Source organism: Culex quinquefasciatus, chromosome 2, assembly GCF_015732765.1.
Source record: "Culex quinquefasciatus strain JHB chromosome 2, VPISU_Cqui_1.0_pri_paternal, whole genome shotgun sequence".
NCBI classification, from domain to species: Eukaryota; Metazoa; Arthropoda; class Insecta; order Diptera; family Culicidae; genus Culex; species Culex quinquefasciatus.
In genome coordinates, this window is record NC_051862.1 from 52,650,276 (window position 1) to 52,667,457 (window position 17,182).

The 17,182-nt window shown below is 38.7% G+C and overlaps 1 protein-coding gene across 1 annotated transcript; it reads left to right on the forward strand.

Moving 5' to 3' along the window:
- The first annotated feature begins 4,066 nt into the window (after positions 1-4,066).
- LOC6035679 (facilitated trehalose transporter Tret1-2 homolog) lies at positions 4,067-11,243 on the forward strand. Its single transcript, XM_001845761.2, has 6 exons — positions 4,067-4,836; positions 9,506-10,001; positions 10,060-10,234; positions 10,293-10,634; positions 10,694-10,880; positions 10,944-11,243. Exons 1-6 carry the CDS (start codon positions 4,774-4,776, stop codon positions 11,217-11,219), a joined length of 1,539 nt encoding a protein of 512 aa, XP_001845813.2. The 5' UTR covers positions 4,067-4,773; the 3' UTR covers positions 11,220-11,243.
- Positions 11,244-17,182: the final 5,939 nt, after the last annotated feature.

Sequence of the window (17,182 nt, forward strand, 5' to 3'; positions counted from 1 at the left end):
AAATTAAATTTAAGGTCAAAAACTGCATCTTTTCTACAATTTTCTACAAAACTCTTAAACATATTTTGGGACATTGATTTTTTGTGAAAAAAGTTAATAAAAAATCACATTTTTCCCCATTTTTCCTGAATAGTCCTCATTAATACTTACAACATTGCCGAACGCACTGAAACAATTAAAAAAATTAAAATTTTCGAATATTTACGTACCATTTTTGAGAGAAAGATTTCTGGAATAAAGGCTCAAAAAAGTGTTTAATTAACTATGTAACATGACCTGTTTTCATACAAAAACCATACACTCAACCCCCGGTGTTTGGTCACTTTTTCGTTTGACACTTTTTTAGTTTGTACCCCGTTGGTTGGTCAAAGTCAAACTAAAAAGTGACGAACTGTCACTTTTTATACGGCGCTCACGCACGCTATCAAAACAAACGTTCAGTAATGTGTGTGTGAGCTCCGTGTAAAAGGGGTGTCAAACTAAAAAGTGACCCCGTTCGTTTGACAACAATTGGTGTCAAACCATCGGGGTTTTAGTGTATTTTTAACAATCTTCTGGACATTGTTTTTAGCAAACTTTCGATGACGGATAGGATCACCGAGATAATCAAGTGCAATTATTTTATTTTTAGTTCGCGCGTTCGTTGGCCAATGAGTTTTTTGTTCTCTTTACATAGTTTTCGATAGAAACGATCCGAATTCTTTTTTTTTCGAGACAAGCAAGTCGTATTGCTGGATTAAGTCCTTTCTATATCATCGATGATCGGAAGGCACGCCGACGAATATGTTTTAAGGCTTATGATATAAAATCATTTTAATGAATAAAGCCCTTCTTACATCACCGTTGATCGGAAGGCACGCCGACGAAGAATTTCTGGAGGATCGCGGTCGAATTAATACTATATTTAAAATTCTAGATAGCTATCTTTCGGATTCGATTGTGAGTAGCGGGACTTCGCGGTTACTATGCAACGTGTTTTTTTGAGTCTTTTTATATTTGAAATTTTTTAAGTCCTTCTTTTCTCATCGTTGATAGGAAGGCACGCCGCCGGTTAAGTTCGTTTAAGTTATTGTTTTAATTTCATTACAATCGGTTACGTGGTGTCCTGTTTTCTTTTCGTTTATATTCGTTGATCGTAATAATTTATTCCAACTGGCATCTTTAGTATTAACTCATCTACTATTTTTGACATTTGCTCGCGTTATCTTAATTGTACCAACAGTAAAAATATACTGATAAGTCCAGCCCATAGCACTACCGCTCGGTTGGCACGCGTTCGATTAAAACAAACTTTTTAAATAATCAATTATTTATCTTTCCGCAGCCGGCTGCCTAAGATTTAAAATTTCAACCGATAAACAAAATGCTCATGGTCACATCACTGCCACTCGTGAATCCTGACCTCATACCCATCTACTAACCCCCTCAAAACTCATGTGATACTTTGTCGGAGATGCAGTTGATTGGGCGGTCTCTATCACTCAAGTATCGGACTAACATTCCCATCCACTTCCCCGTGACCCTACCACTGGTCGTGGCCGGCGCCGGTATTGATCAGCATGATAGGGGCCTTTGAGAAGTTGCGAAGCGAGGAAAGATAGCACCCGCTTATCTTCCACGGCTCGTGGATGTAACTTCTGGAGGTCCTGGTCAATAACGGAGTAGCAACTGCGGGTGGGCACCTATGCTTATGCTTATGCTTATGCTTATAATTTTCAATACAAATTTGGCAGCTGTCCATACAAACATGATGTATGAAAATTCAAAATTCTGTATCTTTTTCCGGGGCCGTGGTATTTTCAAAATTTTTAAACCAAGGCTAACATTTTAAAAGGGCGTTATAATGAATGTTTGGCCCTTTTAAAATGTAAGTCTTGATTAAAAAAATGAAAATATTGTTTTCGAAAAGATCGGAAAATGTCACAAATGTTTCATATTTTAACATTATAAATCGAACCATTAGTTGCTGAGATAACGACGATAGAAAATGGTGGGTTGTTTGGGTGAGACTTGGAAAACATTAATTTTCCTGTTTTTAAACCTTTGCATGGCAATATCTCAGCAACTAAGGGTCGTATCAACAAAGTTCAAAAAAGCAAAATATAGAGAATTTTCATATGTTTTTCAAAATTTGGCAAACATGTGCACTGATTTAAAAAAAAATGAAAAACTGCGACTATTTTCAAAAAAGTTACCTAAAAATGGCTTCAACTTGAAAAAAAAAATTCACTTAAATACTTTTTGATTGCAAATTTGTTTTTACATTGAAAAATGAAGTAGAAAAATTTGTGCGACCAATGTTTCGATTTTTTGAAGAAATCGGTATTGATAAAAAAAATTATAACTCGGGCAAAGATTTTTTGCACAACCTGGTAATTTCTGAAAAGTTGGCATTTGATGTCCTCTATAACATATCAAAAAATTTAAAAAAGTGTTTTTTTGCAAATCAAGTTTTAATCTAATCTAATCTAATTAGACCCTAGCGCAGCCAATCTTTCGATGGGATCCTGGAGAGTGCCTTAGGTTAGATGACGCCTAGCACTCTTCTTGTCATTTATTAACATTTGTAGTGCGCCATTGCATTGAAATGCATTGAAACATCACAAGCGTTAAAGCGGCCAGGCCTACTGCGTAAAGCCGTATCGCAGAGATGACTCGTAATTGGGTTGAGTTTGAGCACAGAGTGTTCGAACAACAACACAATTCTGAATCGACAGGGGAGGAAGAAGCGTGGGGACACACCACCATACGCTCCAAGATTTTTTGGTTGTATTCGTTGGGAGCACCATGCTAAGAAGGTTTGGTACTCCGGGACCCTCTGGGATGGGACATTGTATTTCCACGAATGCCCTGGACACTATTTGCCGTGGTTATAGCGCCACAACTCGCTCTCTGTAACAGTATTCCTAATTCCAGTCCACGCTCACCAAGTCGTCATAGCCTATTGGTTAGCATTTTTGCTTACCAATCCAAAGGACGGAGGATCGAACCCCGTCTCGAGCGACTTTGATTTTTCGTTCATATTCATCATTTCAAATTTATGTGATCTTAACTTTCTCGTTGGAAGCAGATGGGCATCGAACCCACAACCATTCGCTTACAAAGCGAACACCGTAACCAGTCAGCCACGGCCGCTCCAGTTTTTTTTTGCAAATCAAGTTTTAATGACAAAAAGTTAAATAAAAAACCACATTTTTTTTTAATTGTATATCATTTTTTTCAGTGTAATCCGTATCCATACCTACAACTTTGCCGAAGACACCAAATCGATCAAAAAATTCCTTCAAACGATACAGATTTTTGTATTTTCATACATCATTTTTGTATGGACAGCTGCCAAATTTGTATGGAAAATTATATGGACAAACTAATGATGCAAAATGGCTTCTTTGGGCATACCGAAGGCACCAAAAAAGTTTCAGTCGGGTTAAAAAATACAAAAACATCGAATGATCGAAATCTGAGAGAACTGCTCCTATAAAGAAGACATTTATCAAGTGATTCTAAAGCGATTATGTGAGGAAGACAAAAGGAAATCTATCTGTTTGTACCTTTCTAGTGATAAAAGAGCCACAAAATTAAAAAAAAAAAATCTGAAAATGTTGTATAATGTAGAAACAAAATCATGAAGTTACAACAAGGATGTGCCAACTTCTTAAGAAACATCCTATCATTTAGAGTAAATCCACCCAAACAAATCGTACTATCAATTTGTAGAACGCTACAACCAGCAAGCATCCTGATTTCCACGCAAGTGTCACTTCCGCTGGACACATTGATTGAACTACCCGCTGGGGGTGGCTGTGACACCACGTGCTCCACAACAAATTCCCGCCACATCCCGATGATCTAATTGGAGACCTTGCATTTCTCTCACTCACACACACACGTTCCCGGGTGACCACCACCGCGGGCACGAACGTGACCTGGACACTCGCTACTGCTGGCCTACAATCTAACGCACAACTCAAGTATATGCGCGGATGTGCAGTGTCAGAGTAGGTGTATCTTGGAGAATCTGAGTCTCGATTGGCTATCACCGCGGGACCAGGTCGTCGCGACTCTCAGTCACGAGCAGCCTGCAGGTCGAGCCGACCAGCGAACCCGGACCCGTGGTCAGTCTCCAGCTGGCTGTCGTTCGGAACTAACGTGTGTTTTTGACTCGTTTTTAAGTGGCCACTTTGGGTAGGCCATTGTGGTGTATTGTTTGGCTGTGGATATTCAACGGACCGTTTGGCGCGTTTGGCTGCCCAAATTTTGGCACGTGTGTCCCATTTGGTGTTTTTGCCTACTTGTTGGTTGAGAGTGAGAGTTGCCAGTAGAATACCTGCGGAAGTACCTGCTTTGAAACAGCTTATAGTTCAAAGTGGACTGAAGTGACCTCTGGGTTTACCAAGTTGGGACTCAACCCTGGTTGAGCATGGTCTTCAAATTGATAGTTGTGCCAGGTGTATAATCTTCGTGAAGGAGCCCGAAAAAAACTCCAAGTTTGTTTATGCATCAATGAGTGGATCCATGTGAAACCTCCAAAACGTCCAAACGGACTCACGTCCAGCGACAACCCCGTAGAAAGTTACTGTTTTTTGTCGCTAATCAGTTCAACCTGGAGAAGGTAGTTAAAAGTTCGTGGGACGTGAAATGTGCAACGGTTAGCGAGGAGTGTTGAATGTAGATGAATTAATTTATGACCGCGAAACGACTGCCGTGAATTGTTCAACTAATTTAGTCGACGACAACGTCGGACTTCGGTAAATCTAAAGGATTTGTACCAGGATGGCGGAGGATGGGGCAACGATGGAGCCCGAGTGGAAGATTACGATGGCAGCGCTGAAACAGGTTCGTTTTATTTTTGGGGGTTAATGAACTACGATTACATGCAAAAATTTAAGCTGTTGAAATAAGTGATACGAGGGAACTGGCTTAGATAGTTTGTTATTGTGCCATACTCTGGGAGTTTTGGGTATTTTCCACAGTAAAAGAGCTAATGATTGCAATTGATTGCGCTAATGGGGGTGCAATTGGGACAATAAGGTGTGGCTTCTATATTTAGATTAATGTAAATTTGGTTCAGGGAAAGACTGGCAACGACAAATCCAATCATAGATTGGACTGTGAATGTCTGTAAATGACTATGAATTGAAAGCAATATTTTTAAACAATATTTAAGTTGGAAAATGTTAAAAAATTACTTAACTGATTTAAAGAATTGGAAAAAAACGAATATTTATTTTCCAACTACTTGAAAAAGATATCCAAACTTCGACATGCTAATGTTGATTTCAATAAACGATTCACTTTCGTCAAGGCATGATAGATTTTGGCTTCCTGAACACTCTCCTAGGAACAGAATGTTAGTGATTTTTTTTAAACTTTCAAAATTTTTATGCAGATAGAAATGAAATGCAGTTTTTGCGATTCTAATCATGCTAAGCATGTTTGGACTAGTTTTAATAACATTTTGAACTTTTGTGAAATTTTGATGTTCTCGAAAAGTGGCTGATCGACTATACTAAAATATTTTCAAAACTTACAGGACTGGTGCTTAAATGTTGGAATTATGACTACAATTTCATTGCTTTTTTCAGGATCGAAGGAAATTAAAAAAAAAACATATAAAATATCAGCTATAGCCTTATTGGCAGGAAATTCACTAATATTGTGTTGCTTATTCTTTATTTCGATTATGTTGATTCAAGTTTCTTGAAATTATTTTCGCAAATAAATTCTATAGGTAACGATGCACATCAACAGAACCTATTTCATAGAGATAATCGATCATATATTTTTTTGATTGAGAGCAGTTCTCTACGAAATCGATATTTTTTTTGAATTTTAATTTTTGTATTTTTTAATCCGGCTGAAACTTTTTTCGTGCCTTCGGTATGCCCAAAGAAGCCATTTTGCGTCATTAGTTTGTCCATATAATTTTCCATACAAATTTGGCATGATGTATGAATGATATATGAAAATTCAAAAATCTCTATCTTTTGAAGGAATTTTTTGATCGATTTGGTGTCTTCGGCAAAGTTGTAGGTATGGATACACTACACTGTAAAAAAAATGATACACGGTAAAAACAATTAGGTGATTTTTTATTTAACTTTTTGTCACTAAAACATGATTTGCAAAAAACACTATTTTTAATTTTTTTATTTTTTGATATGTTTTAGGGGACATAAAATGCCAACTTTTCAGAAAATTCCAGGTTGTGCAAAAAATCTTTGACCGTGTTATGAATTTTCAAACCAACACTATTTTTTGCAAAAAATCGAAATATTGGTCGCAATTTTTTTTCAATATTACGCCTTTTTGAAATGTTAGTCTTGATTTAAGATCGGAAAGTTTCACGAATGTTTCATATTTTATTATTGAAAATCGGACAATTAGTTGCTGAGATATCAACGTTAGAAAATGGTGGGTTGTTTGAGTGAGACTTAGAAAACATCAATTTTCCTGTTTTGAAACCTTTGCTTGGCAATATCTCAGCAACTAAGGGTCGTATCAACAAAGCTCAAAAAAGCAAAATATAGAGAATTTTCTCAGCTTTTCAAAAATATTTTATTTCAGAGGTGGGCAAACATGTGCACTAATTTAAGAAAAAATGAAAACTGCGACTATTTTCCTAAACAGGCTATATCTTGAAAACGGTGCATCAAAATTTCACTGAAGTACTTTTTGATTGCAAATTTGATTTTACATCGAAAAAGATTTTTTTTTTTTGATTGCAAAGATTTTTTGCACTACCTGGAAATTTCTGAAAAGTTGGCATTTTATGTCCTCTAAAACATATCAAAAAATAAAAAATAAATTAAAAATAGTCATTTCATTTTTTTCAGTGTAGTCCTTATCCATACCGACAACTTTGCCGAAGACACCAAATCGACCAAAAAAATCCTTCAAAAGATGCAGATTTTTGAATTTTCATATATCATTTTTGTATGGACAGCTGCCAAATTTGTATGGAAAATTATATAGACAAACTAATTAAGCAAAATGGCTTCTTTGGGCATACCGAAGGCACCAAAAAAGTTTCAGCCGGATTAAAAAATAAAAAAAAATCGAATGACCGAAATCTCAGAGAATTGCTTTTGAGTATCTTAAAAAAACTACTGAAACTATCTCTTTATATTTAAACCAACATACTTACTTTAATTGTCTAGAAAAAGGATTAGCAAAAATGTTGGACTATTTTTACAATCACATTGTAACAGGATTGGGTCCGTTCATATTACAATTTGAGGAGAAAAAGTTCTTTGTCAAAAGACAACAACTTCCCTGATTAATGACCCTCAGCAATATTCTTTATGTCATCTGAATGATACAATTGAGCAGTGCTCTACGGTTTCGCCAAACAAAGCAGAATTTTGTCGACTCTTCAAGAGAAAAAGTGAATTGACAAAATTGGTATTTTTCAGAATGTAACCTATTTTTCTGAATTTCCCTAATCTTAACCAAGAACTTTGCTACCACACCAAATCTGTTAAAAAATCCTTCTAAAGTTACAGATTTTTTAATACACACACAGAAAAATAATCATGGTAATATACATCTGGAAAGGGATACATATTTTATGTCAGAAAAAAAGGTGTAATTTTAACTCTAGAAACGTGTAATTTTACCACTTTTCTGGTGTAATGCCACTTTTTCAGTCTAAATTGAGGTAAAATTACATCATAAAAGAGGTAATACTCAACCTTCCGAAATTACAGCTTTGACATTTACATACATATTGCACAATTATCGGCTCCCCTCCCACTAACATTTGCACACAAGATCCTCTGTAATTATTAAGTCAAATGTAATTACAAAAGCCGACTCGGTCCTAACCGGTCCTAACCCAGTACCGAAAAGGACCTAATAAAAATAATTTTATGAAAAAAAAATTGCACAATCGTTACAAGCATTCAATGTTTGTTAAAATTTCTTACAGACACAGACTACACAGTAATTTTTATCAAAAATATTTTATGAAGAGCGGAAAGAGAAGGTTCGTCACTTGTGTACATTAAGGTGGTCCAAATCCGGGTTTCCACGAGGCTACCTCCTGAAATCAAAGATTAGCCCATCACCAGGCTAAATTTCAAATTTTAGCTAACCACCTGTAATGTTGCCCCTTAGAGCCTGCAGCGGAAACATGGTCATTTTCGGAAGCTAATCAATTTAAGGAAACAATTCTAAAAATATGGATTATTGCCTGCTTTAGCGCGCTGGCTTGCCGGATGATACGTGTTGCCTTCCTATATCATCGTTGATCGGAAGGTACGGCGTCATGTAAATTTTGCATTAATTTTTCGAATTTTCCCGGTTGATTGAAAGGCTCACTGACGGTTTAAGTCGCCTGGGTACTCGTGGTGCAAAATTACATTTTATAAATATTGAAATAACTGTGCGCCAGTGTTTGTGTGTGTTAATAAGAAAGATTTTCCCATAGCATCGTAGCTCGGAGGGCTCGGCGACAGGTTGATTATGTGAGACCACCCCACCCCATACATAGTAGCTCGGGAGGCATCGGATAGCCAAAACCCAAAACATATCAATCCCGTGATGCTTAAAGGAGAGGCTGTGGATCCAACTCATGCTTTTTGAGGATTCTTCCTCAGAACGTGATTAAAATTAAAATTTCCATGATTAGATTCAAGTCCAATCAATAACTCGAAAGGAACGAAAATGCTTTATAGAACATCAATGCGAACAGGGGCAGTATAAACATTTGGATGTAACAAAAATGACTTTTTGGTGGGCATTCAGGGGTTTTTCTTTCGGTGGGCGTACAGAGCCCAAATCCCAAATATGAGCTTAATTGGATGTAACAGGAGCTGAAGCCCTTAAAAATATATTTTTTCAAAAATGACAAATTTCGAGGCATTTTGGCCATTGAATCGTTTTTTTTTTGTTCACAAGTTTTGGTATATATAAAATTGAAATTTGGAGCAACCTGGAGCTCGATACAGGCCTTCAGAGTTTGGCATTTTTTCGAAAAATCTGCCCTAGCAAACTGGGGCGTCTCGGTCGTCGCATAACAGTTTTGCTCCAATCAAGCTCATATAAGGGATTTAGGCTCAGTACGCCCACCGGAACAAACCCCTGAATGCCCGCTAAAAAGTCATTTTCGTTACACTCTCATAAACATATGAAACACAATAGCTTTTGGGAGCTATATAAAAAAATCTAGAATTCCATTTAAAACAGTAAAACAAAGCATTGACAAAGATGATTGCGATAAAAACCAATGTCGTCCAGCGAGATTAACCTAATTATATTAAACTACATTAAAGCTTGATTTGATTAGATTAACAGTCACGTTTAGTGCAAGGTTGCAAGGTAGTTGGATACTTTAAGTGCAGCCATAAACGTGATGACGTAAAACAACTAGTAGGTGTGGGAAGTTAAATTGTCCGCTTTGGGTAATAAATTCAGAATCAACCTGTATTAAATTTCTTCGCATGCCTTCATATATCTGGCACAGATCTCATAAATCATCTTTCTACCCTTTTTTCTATTGCAGACACTGCTCTCCATTTCCGTGTCGCTGTCCTACTTTTGCATTGGCCTCGTCCGAGGTTACTCCGCTCCGGCGGTTCCGTCCATGCACGAAGTCAACCCTGGCCTGCTGCCGGACAAGAACATCGCTTCGTGGGTCAGCTCGATTCCGCCGTTCGGGGCGTTCTTCGGCAGCTTGGTTGCGTTTCCGCTGATGCACAAGATTGGCCGCAAGTACACGGTGATGCTGACCTCGCCCGTTTGGGTGACCTCGTGGATCCTGATTGCGACCGCCGACCACTGGAAGGTTCTGCTGATGGCCCGAATGCTGTCCGGATTCGGCGCTGGCCTGACGCTTCCGTCGGCGCAGATCTACGTGAGTGAGTGTAGCGATCCGAAGATAAGGGGGGTTATTGGATCGCTTCCTTCGTTGTCGATGTCGGCGGGGATCTTGGTGATGTATGTGCTCGGGAAGTACCTCGAGTGGCGGATATTGGCGTGGGTTTGCTGTGGAATCGCTTGTAAGGATCTCATGGTTGGGAGAGGGACAGTATTGATCTGATTCTTGGTACATTTCAGGCTTTCTGTTTGTCGCGGTCATCTGCTTTCCTCAATCTCCAGTGTGGTTGAAGACGAAGAAGCGATACGAGAAAGCTCACAACTCTGCAAAGTGGCTGCATCTACAGGGATTCACCTTTGATCCCAAAGCTCAAGAGATTCAGAAGGCCGTCGGAAATGGTCATGCAGTAGAGAAGTATATCTAGACAATTACATGACCTTTCCATAACATAAATGCAATCAACTTATTCCAGACAAGAAAGTCCGTTCTCCAAGTCAGCCCTCTTCCGTCGAGAGGTCCTGTTGCCGCTGGGTATCGGACTGGCACTACTCTCGATCCAGCAACTCAGTGGAATCGACGCAGTAATCTTCTTCACGGTGGAAATCTTCCGTTCGGCGGGTAGCTCTATGGATGGTCATTTGGCCACCATCATCGTGGGGGCCGTCCAGGTGGCCAGTAATTTCTCCTCCCTATTCGTGGTCGATCGAGCCGGTCGTAAGCCACTGTTGATCACCTCCGGCGTGATCATGTCCCTGGCGATGGCTTCCATGGGAGGGGCTTTCCACCTCAACTCCATTGGAAATACTTGCTTTGGGTTTGTATTTGTAGGAGGTTTGCTGTCAACAGGTCTTAAAATGTACATCTCTTCCACAGCTATCTCCCCCTAGTGAGTTTGATCATCTTCATGATTGGATTCTCCGTCGGCTTCGGTTGCATTCCGTTCCTCCTAATGGGCGAACTGTTCCCGACGGCCCAGCGAAGTCTGCTGAGTTCCCTCGCCGGATCGTTCAATCTGGCGGTGATGTTCGCCGTCATCAAAACTTATCATCCCCTTGAAGATGTACAGGACATCCAAATCTTCACCGAAAACATTGTTCTAATCAGTCCCCTCTTTTACCAACAGGCCATCACAACGTCCGGAACGTTCTGGATGTACAGTGTGCTGTGCGCAATCGGGGTGATCTTTGTGATAGCTTGCGTGCCGGAAACCAAGGGCCGTGATCTGGAGAGCATACACAAGCTGTTCGAGAAGCGGGACGGCAGCAGTGGGGGAGACCACGTGGAGGCAGCGGTTCCGACGGCGACCACGACGGCGGCAAGCAAGCTGGGACACGTAAATACCGCCATGAGTACGGCGGATGAGATTGTGTCCTGCGATAAGGTGGACACCAAGTTGTAGGGGAAATAGATTGTTTTAATTTAAGGTTTTGAGTTTTTTTAGAGAACCTGAAAGAAAATTCTCTTATTTAAAAACTTTTTCATTGGGAGGATGGGAGACTTTATTTCTTTTTGTTGTATGGCGCATAGCGTTCTCTATTAATTACAAAAAATCACAAAAAGAAGTTTTTATATGAATTTCAGTTTAAACATTAAACATTTTTTTGGCTGAGACCTGACATTCTCGGCACTTAAAAAAATCTTCTAAACGAGTAGTTAGAGCGGATGCATGACTGCCTCAGGGTAATAATTTTCTTTGAGATATCAAAAAAAATATTTTAAGGCTCAATTTTCAAAATATGAAAGGTAACTTTCTGAACTGTGTTTCCTTTTTTTAAACTGGTAAAGAAGACGTGTTTAATCATTTTAGGTATGTTATTATATCGTCGCTGTCGTGCTAACTTGTCGTACGTGCCTTTTGGGCCAAATTGAGTTGAGAACGCCATTTTGTTCAGCTCACAATGCCTCACCTTTTGACCTTCACAGATTCCCAAAATTCTATTTCAATTCTGAGATATTCAATAAAAACCAAAAAATCTCCGTGCATTTTTGTCTCTTTTCATATGAAAGCAGATTTAATCTTCTCGTGCTATCTTGACGTAACCTGAAAATAGATCTAAGTGCGACAATTGACCAAAGGGATTTGAGGTCAGAACACTTTTGACACAGGTACGAGCTCGATTACGGCGAACATTTCTAAAAATATTTCGGGACTCCGGCAGACTGCATTGGCACGCTCTGCAATAGCACATCAAATTTAGCACTCACACCAAGTTCAAAGCATGCTGCTCTAGCCCAGTGCCAGTGCTATTATTTAGCACTCCCATTTAGCACTCATAGGATTTTTTTCCATTTTAGGGTTCCGTTTCACCGGCCGATGGAAATCTATTACAAATGTAACATACCTTTTTCACGATTTTTTCATAACAATTAAATCTCAGGGCCCGCCATATCTTCAAAGAATTGAAATTAATATTCTAAATCCATTCAAATGCCAGCCAGGCCACGTCCTTTTAGGTCTCCAGGTAACCTGGAACTGATTTTCGGGTACTTTGCAACGATCAGCTTATTCTATGCAAACTGTTATTTTGATTTCTGGACAATAATCTGCGTTGATTAAAAATATTGTTACGCGTTTCGCAAAAAGCAAAAAAAAGTTTACCTTGAGGAGATCAGAACCATGGAACCATCTTCTGCTTACATTTCATGAACACTAGCACTGCACCAAATCTACAGATAAATGTGATTGTTGTTAGATCCATCACATTCTAGACAATGATGACAGCAAATTTTAAATCAACAAATGAAAAATCAACCTGGTTACCATTTTTGTTCGAGTGCCAGGGCGAGTGCTATGATTGAAAGCGCAGTGCTAACCGTTCAAATAGCACGCGTGCTAACCGCGTGCAACGCCAATGCATGTCTGGACTCCGGCAATTAAATTCAACTAAATTTCGGGGCAGTGCACAGAATGGTCAACCAAACAAAGGGTATTTGTTATTGTTTACATTGCGTGCTTTCGTTTTTATTTATTCAAGGTCAAACATCAAAACACGTTTTTCTCGGAACGTCAAAAAGCGTCGTACGACAAGTTAGCAGGACAGCGTCGATATTATGTTTTCATGAAATACCAATTTAACATCTTGTGTGATTGGCTGGTTCATACAGATAGAGTATTCCTTGGAAATATTTCTTCTTCATTTAGGCCGTTGCCAATTTTTTTTTAAAGTTTATGTTGATCAAAAAATTCCTTCAGTAGGTACAGATTTTTTAATTTTCACATATCATTTTTGTAGGACAGCTGCCAAATTTTTATGGAAAATTATATGGATAAAATAATGATGCAAAATGGCTTCTTCGAGCCTACCGAAGGCACCAAAAAAGTTTCAGCCGGATTAAAAAACACAAAAAATTAATGACCGAAATCTCAGAGAATTGCTCAGAAGTCAAATTAACTGAAAACAATGTAAAATGCATTTTTCTGCATTGATAAACATATTTAGCATGTTTGGGCTGGATTTAAAATATTTTAAATTTTTATGAAATTCCAATGCACAGTACCGCAAAAACTTTTTTTTCGCAAAAAATAAAATTTTCGTCAATACTTGGTTAGGGTAGAGGATCCAGAAATCGCCCACTTTATAGTGGCAATCTAGAAAATTTGATGAGAATTTGATGACAGTTTATGGTTTTTGTTTCTTTTTGTTGTAGAACGTTGATAAACTATTTGATTTTAAGTTTCCACAAGGTTTTTATCATTTGCGTGTTCATTTTTTATAAAATTTTGCGTTTTAATAAAGTGCTCTGAAGAGCCTATTTTCGCCCCCCTAAATCCAATTTTCGCCCACCCTTGGAACCAGTTTTCGCCCACGACAAAAATCAAGAAATCAAATGAAATTATGACTCAAAGCTAAGCAAATCGACGCCAACATTTCAAAAAGCATCATGTACAAACCATGCGTTTTGAGAAAAACGCATCAGAATGTTGAGCATCCATTTTCAATTCCCATTTTAATATAAAAGCAAAATAAGATGTTCTAATAATAACAAACGATGGAAAACGTTGCTTTTATTGATACTTGATCATCCATATTCAATAAAACATTAGTTCCGTAATTTTATTTGAGAAAAACAAACATAACTTCTTTTGAAATCACCAACGTCTATATCACCCTGCTGTCATTGAGGGGAGCGGTTTGTTATGATTCGTTTTTGTTCGCCGAATGTACATGGCGCTTTGTACATGTTGCTTTTTTTTCGTCACTAGGTTCATATAGTCTTTTGTTTGACAGATTGACAGGGCTATATAAACAGGGACTGCTGGTGGCAGAGATTTTGTTTATGTTACTTTATTTAAAATCATGATTAAACAGACTTTACTGAAGTAACTTTTGCTCATTTTTGGTGAAGAGGTAGCTTATTAGGAGTACTTTCAGAATATGCAATAACCCAGAAAGTGTCAAAATTTACATGATGCCTTTTGAAATGTTACCGTCGAAATATGTTCTCCTATTGATACACAACATGTTCCCGAAGCTAAATTTCATTGATGTGCACATATTTTGTCGTACATATTATAAATTGAGGTTCAAAAAATTCTAGGAGTTTTTATTTTTCAGATATCCTACTTATTTTGAGATTCTCTGTCTATTATAACTAAAACCAAAACATGTTTTCACTCTCTCTAAAAAAAAATATGACTGAATCAAAATTTGTGATAGAACTCATGTGTCCCTGTTCACCCAAGTTATGGGCATACAGTTACAATTAGCTCCATGTTGTTGTTGATTTTGTTAGGGGAACTTTAACCCTATGGGTCATTTGCTCCCGAATTGACTCAATATAAATCATCGAGTACCTTTTAATAAAAATATTAAAGCACATGTGTGACTACTTCTCCATCCTCTGCTTAATTTGTTCTCCTATGTACCAGTAAACTTTTACAACATTTGAACCAAAACCCCTTATGAATGAAAGTAATTAAAATGATTATTTAACCTTTAAAAATTGTTTGCTCCAAATATATTTTCAAGCACATTTCGCTGCGATAAGATTCGTTTTTATGGTAAACGAAAACTGGTTCTAGATAAAATCTGAAAACACAATACTAGATTTCGCCCTGGGCGAAAATTGGATCTCATGTTTTTTCATGACCCCAGAAATCGCCCACTTTATTTTATTGAAATAACCATTGGTAAACGTTTAAAACAGGTAAATCACTAGATTTTCATGAAATTCAGACTTACAGTGAACTAATGAATTACTATTCATTATTCATTTACATTATTTTTGGACAAAATGAGTTGTTTTCCCTCATTAACATTATTACCCGCTGTAGTCTAAATTGACAAAAATATGGCGGCTGCAGTAAGGCTTTTTTTGAAAAGCTTATAAAAACAACTTAATAAACAATAGAAATTCATTAGGAAAGTTTCAATTAGGACTAGAAATGAATGAATATGTAAACCTGCATAATTAATTCAACCAAAAAACGGTATGAGTTTGCTAAATACAGATTAAATCCAGTAGGTGGGCGAAAACTGGAGCAGGGCGAAAACTGGGTCCTCTACCCTATTTGGAAACTAATGATTACAAAACAACTGGACAGGTGTAAAATGCATTTTAAAACACAATTTTCATTCAAATGTTGAAACCATGGCTCGTAAATTCAATTTTGAAACTTTTTTATTTTTACCACTTATGAACCAACGGCTACAATAGGGATGGATACATATCAGACTAATGCAAATATATTTCAAAGTTTTTGTCCTTCGACTATGTTCAATGTCGTGGGGGGGGGGATAAAAAATGTAGGGACCATGGATGGATGGTCCCATAATAAGTTAAACTATGAAACCCATAGTTTCAACATTTGAGTAAAAATTGGTTTCAGGATGCATTTTACACCACTTAAGTTGTTTTACAATCATTAGTTTACAAAAATTAAGGTCTTACAAAAAAATAAAATTAGCGGAAAAAACACTTTTGGCGATACTATAAATCTCAAATTCACTAAAATTAAAAAGATTTATGAATAAACTCAATTACAGATGATTACAGACGATTGCTCTTAAATTGACTTTGAAATTTTAATGATTTAAAAAATGTTTTGCTTTTAATTTTCATGCATTTTTCTCTTAGAGTCGAAACAAAAATCTATCGAATAAGACTGTTGCATCGCTGATAGGATCAAAATCACTTAAACTGAAATTAATTGTTCAGCTCCCTCCATGTACGCACGAGAGCATGCAGCTAGTGCTCAGTGCTCCATCGTTTTTTCGATTTTTTTCGCCGTAATTGATTGTGGTTACCCGCGAGTTTGCTTCTCCAGCATGCCAAAGGCCGGCCGTGGCCGTGGCAGTTCGAGTGCGGCCTCGAAAACCCGCGAAGTTCGTCTACCGGCCGTGTGCAAAAGGTAAACAAACCAACGCCGTGTCGGCCGCCATCGCGCAGGGGAGCGTCAGCGCTGAAGGCATCGACAAAAGTTACTACATCCCGGATATGTCCCAAGATCACCAGTGCGAACCCGTTCCGGCACTTCCGGTGCCACGACCAGTGGCACATCAACATCCGCCAACATCCCCATCAGGAACGAGTTCCAGATGCTGAGCGACGACGAAGAAAATAACAACTCTGACGGTAGCAGCACTACCGACGACGACGACGACGATGATGGTCGTGCACGGAAAAAAGTGCCGACGTCAAAAAAGAACAACTCTCCATTGGAACGTAGACCACCTTCAAATTTTTTTTTGGAAACGTTAGCGGACGATGTTGACGAGTTGCTGGAAGGCCTCGGATATTGTCTGAAAATCGGTAAGTCGGCAGTGCAAGTGATCACACTGACCAAAAAGAATTTCGACCTGGTGTTTGAAGAATTGAAGCGTAGCAACTTCAACTTCTAAACATTCAAACCCGAGAAGCCCCCTGTTAAGGTCGTCTTGCAGGGTTATCAAGACCGTCCGATCTCCGACCTGAAGCGACACATCTCGAACGCCGGAATAAAACCACGGGAGATTAAAGTGCTCTCGCGCAAGACAACGGTAACAGGTACACACACACTGTACCTGTTGTACTTCGACCGCGGCACCGTCAAGATCCAAGACCTGCGGCGGACTAAGACGTTGGACGGTTTTTGGGTAAACTGGCGGTTTTACACCAAGAACCCGACGGACGTAGCGCAATGCCACCGTTGCCAGAAATTCGGCCACGGCTCGCGGAACTGCAACCTCCGGCCCCGCTGCGTGAAGTGCGGTGAGTCACACCTCTCGGAGGCGTGCGCACTGCCACGTAAGGTGGACTTGGGGGACAAGGCAGAACAAACTTAGCTGCGCGTTAAGTGTGCGAACTGTGACGGTAACCATACCGGCAATTACCGCGGATGCGTCGCGCGCAAGGTCTACCTCGAAGAGCAGGAAAAGAGGA

Bases quoted from the DNA above. Each gene is read 5' to 3' on its own strand.
- LOC6035679 (XM_001845761.2), top strand. From the start codon at position 4,774: ATGGCGGAGGATGGGGCAACGATGGAGCCCGAGTGGAAGATTACGATG. The intron at 10,235-10,292 runs GTATATCTAGAC...AACTTATTCCAG, and splicing joins AATGGTCATGCAGTAGAGAA to ACAAGAAAGTCCGTTCTCCA. The intron at 10,881-10,943 runs GTACAGGACATC...TTTTACCAACAG, and splicing joins CTTATCATCCCCTTGAAGAT to GCCATCACAACGTCCGGAAC.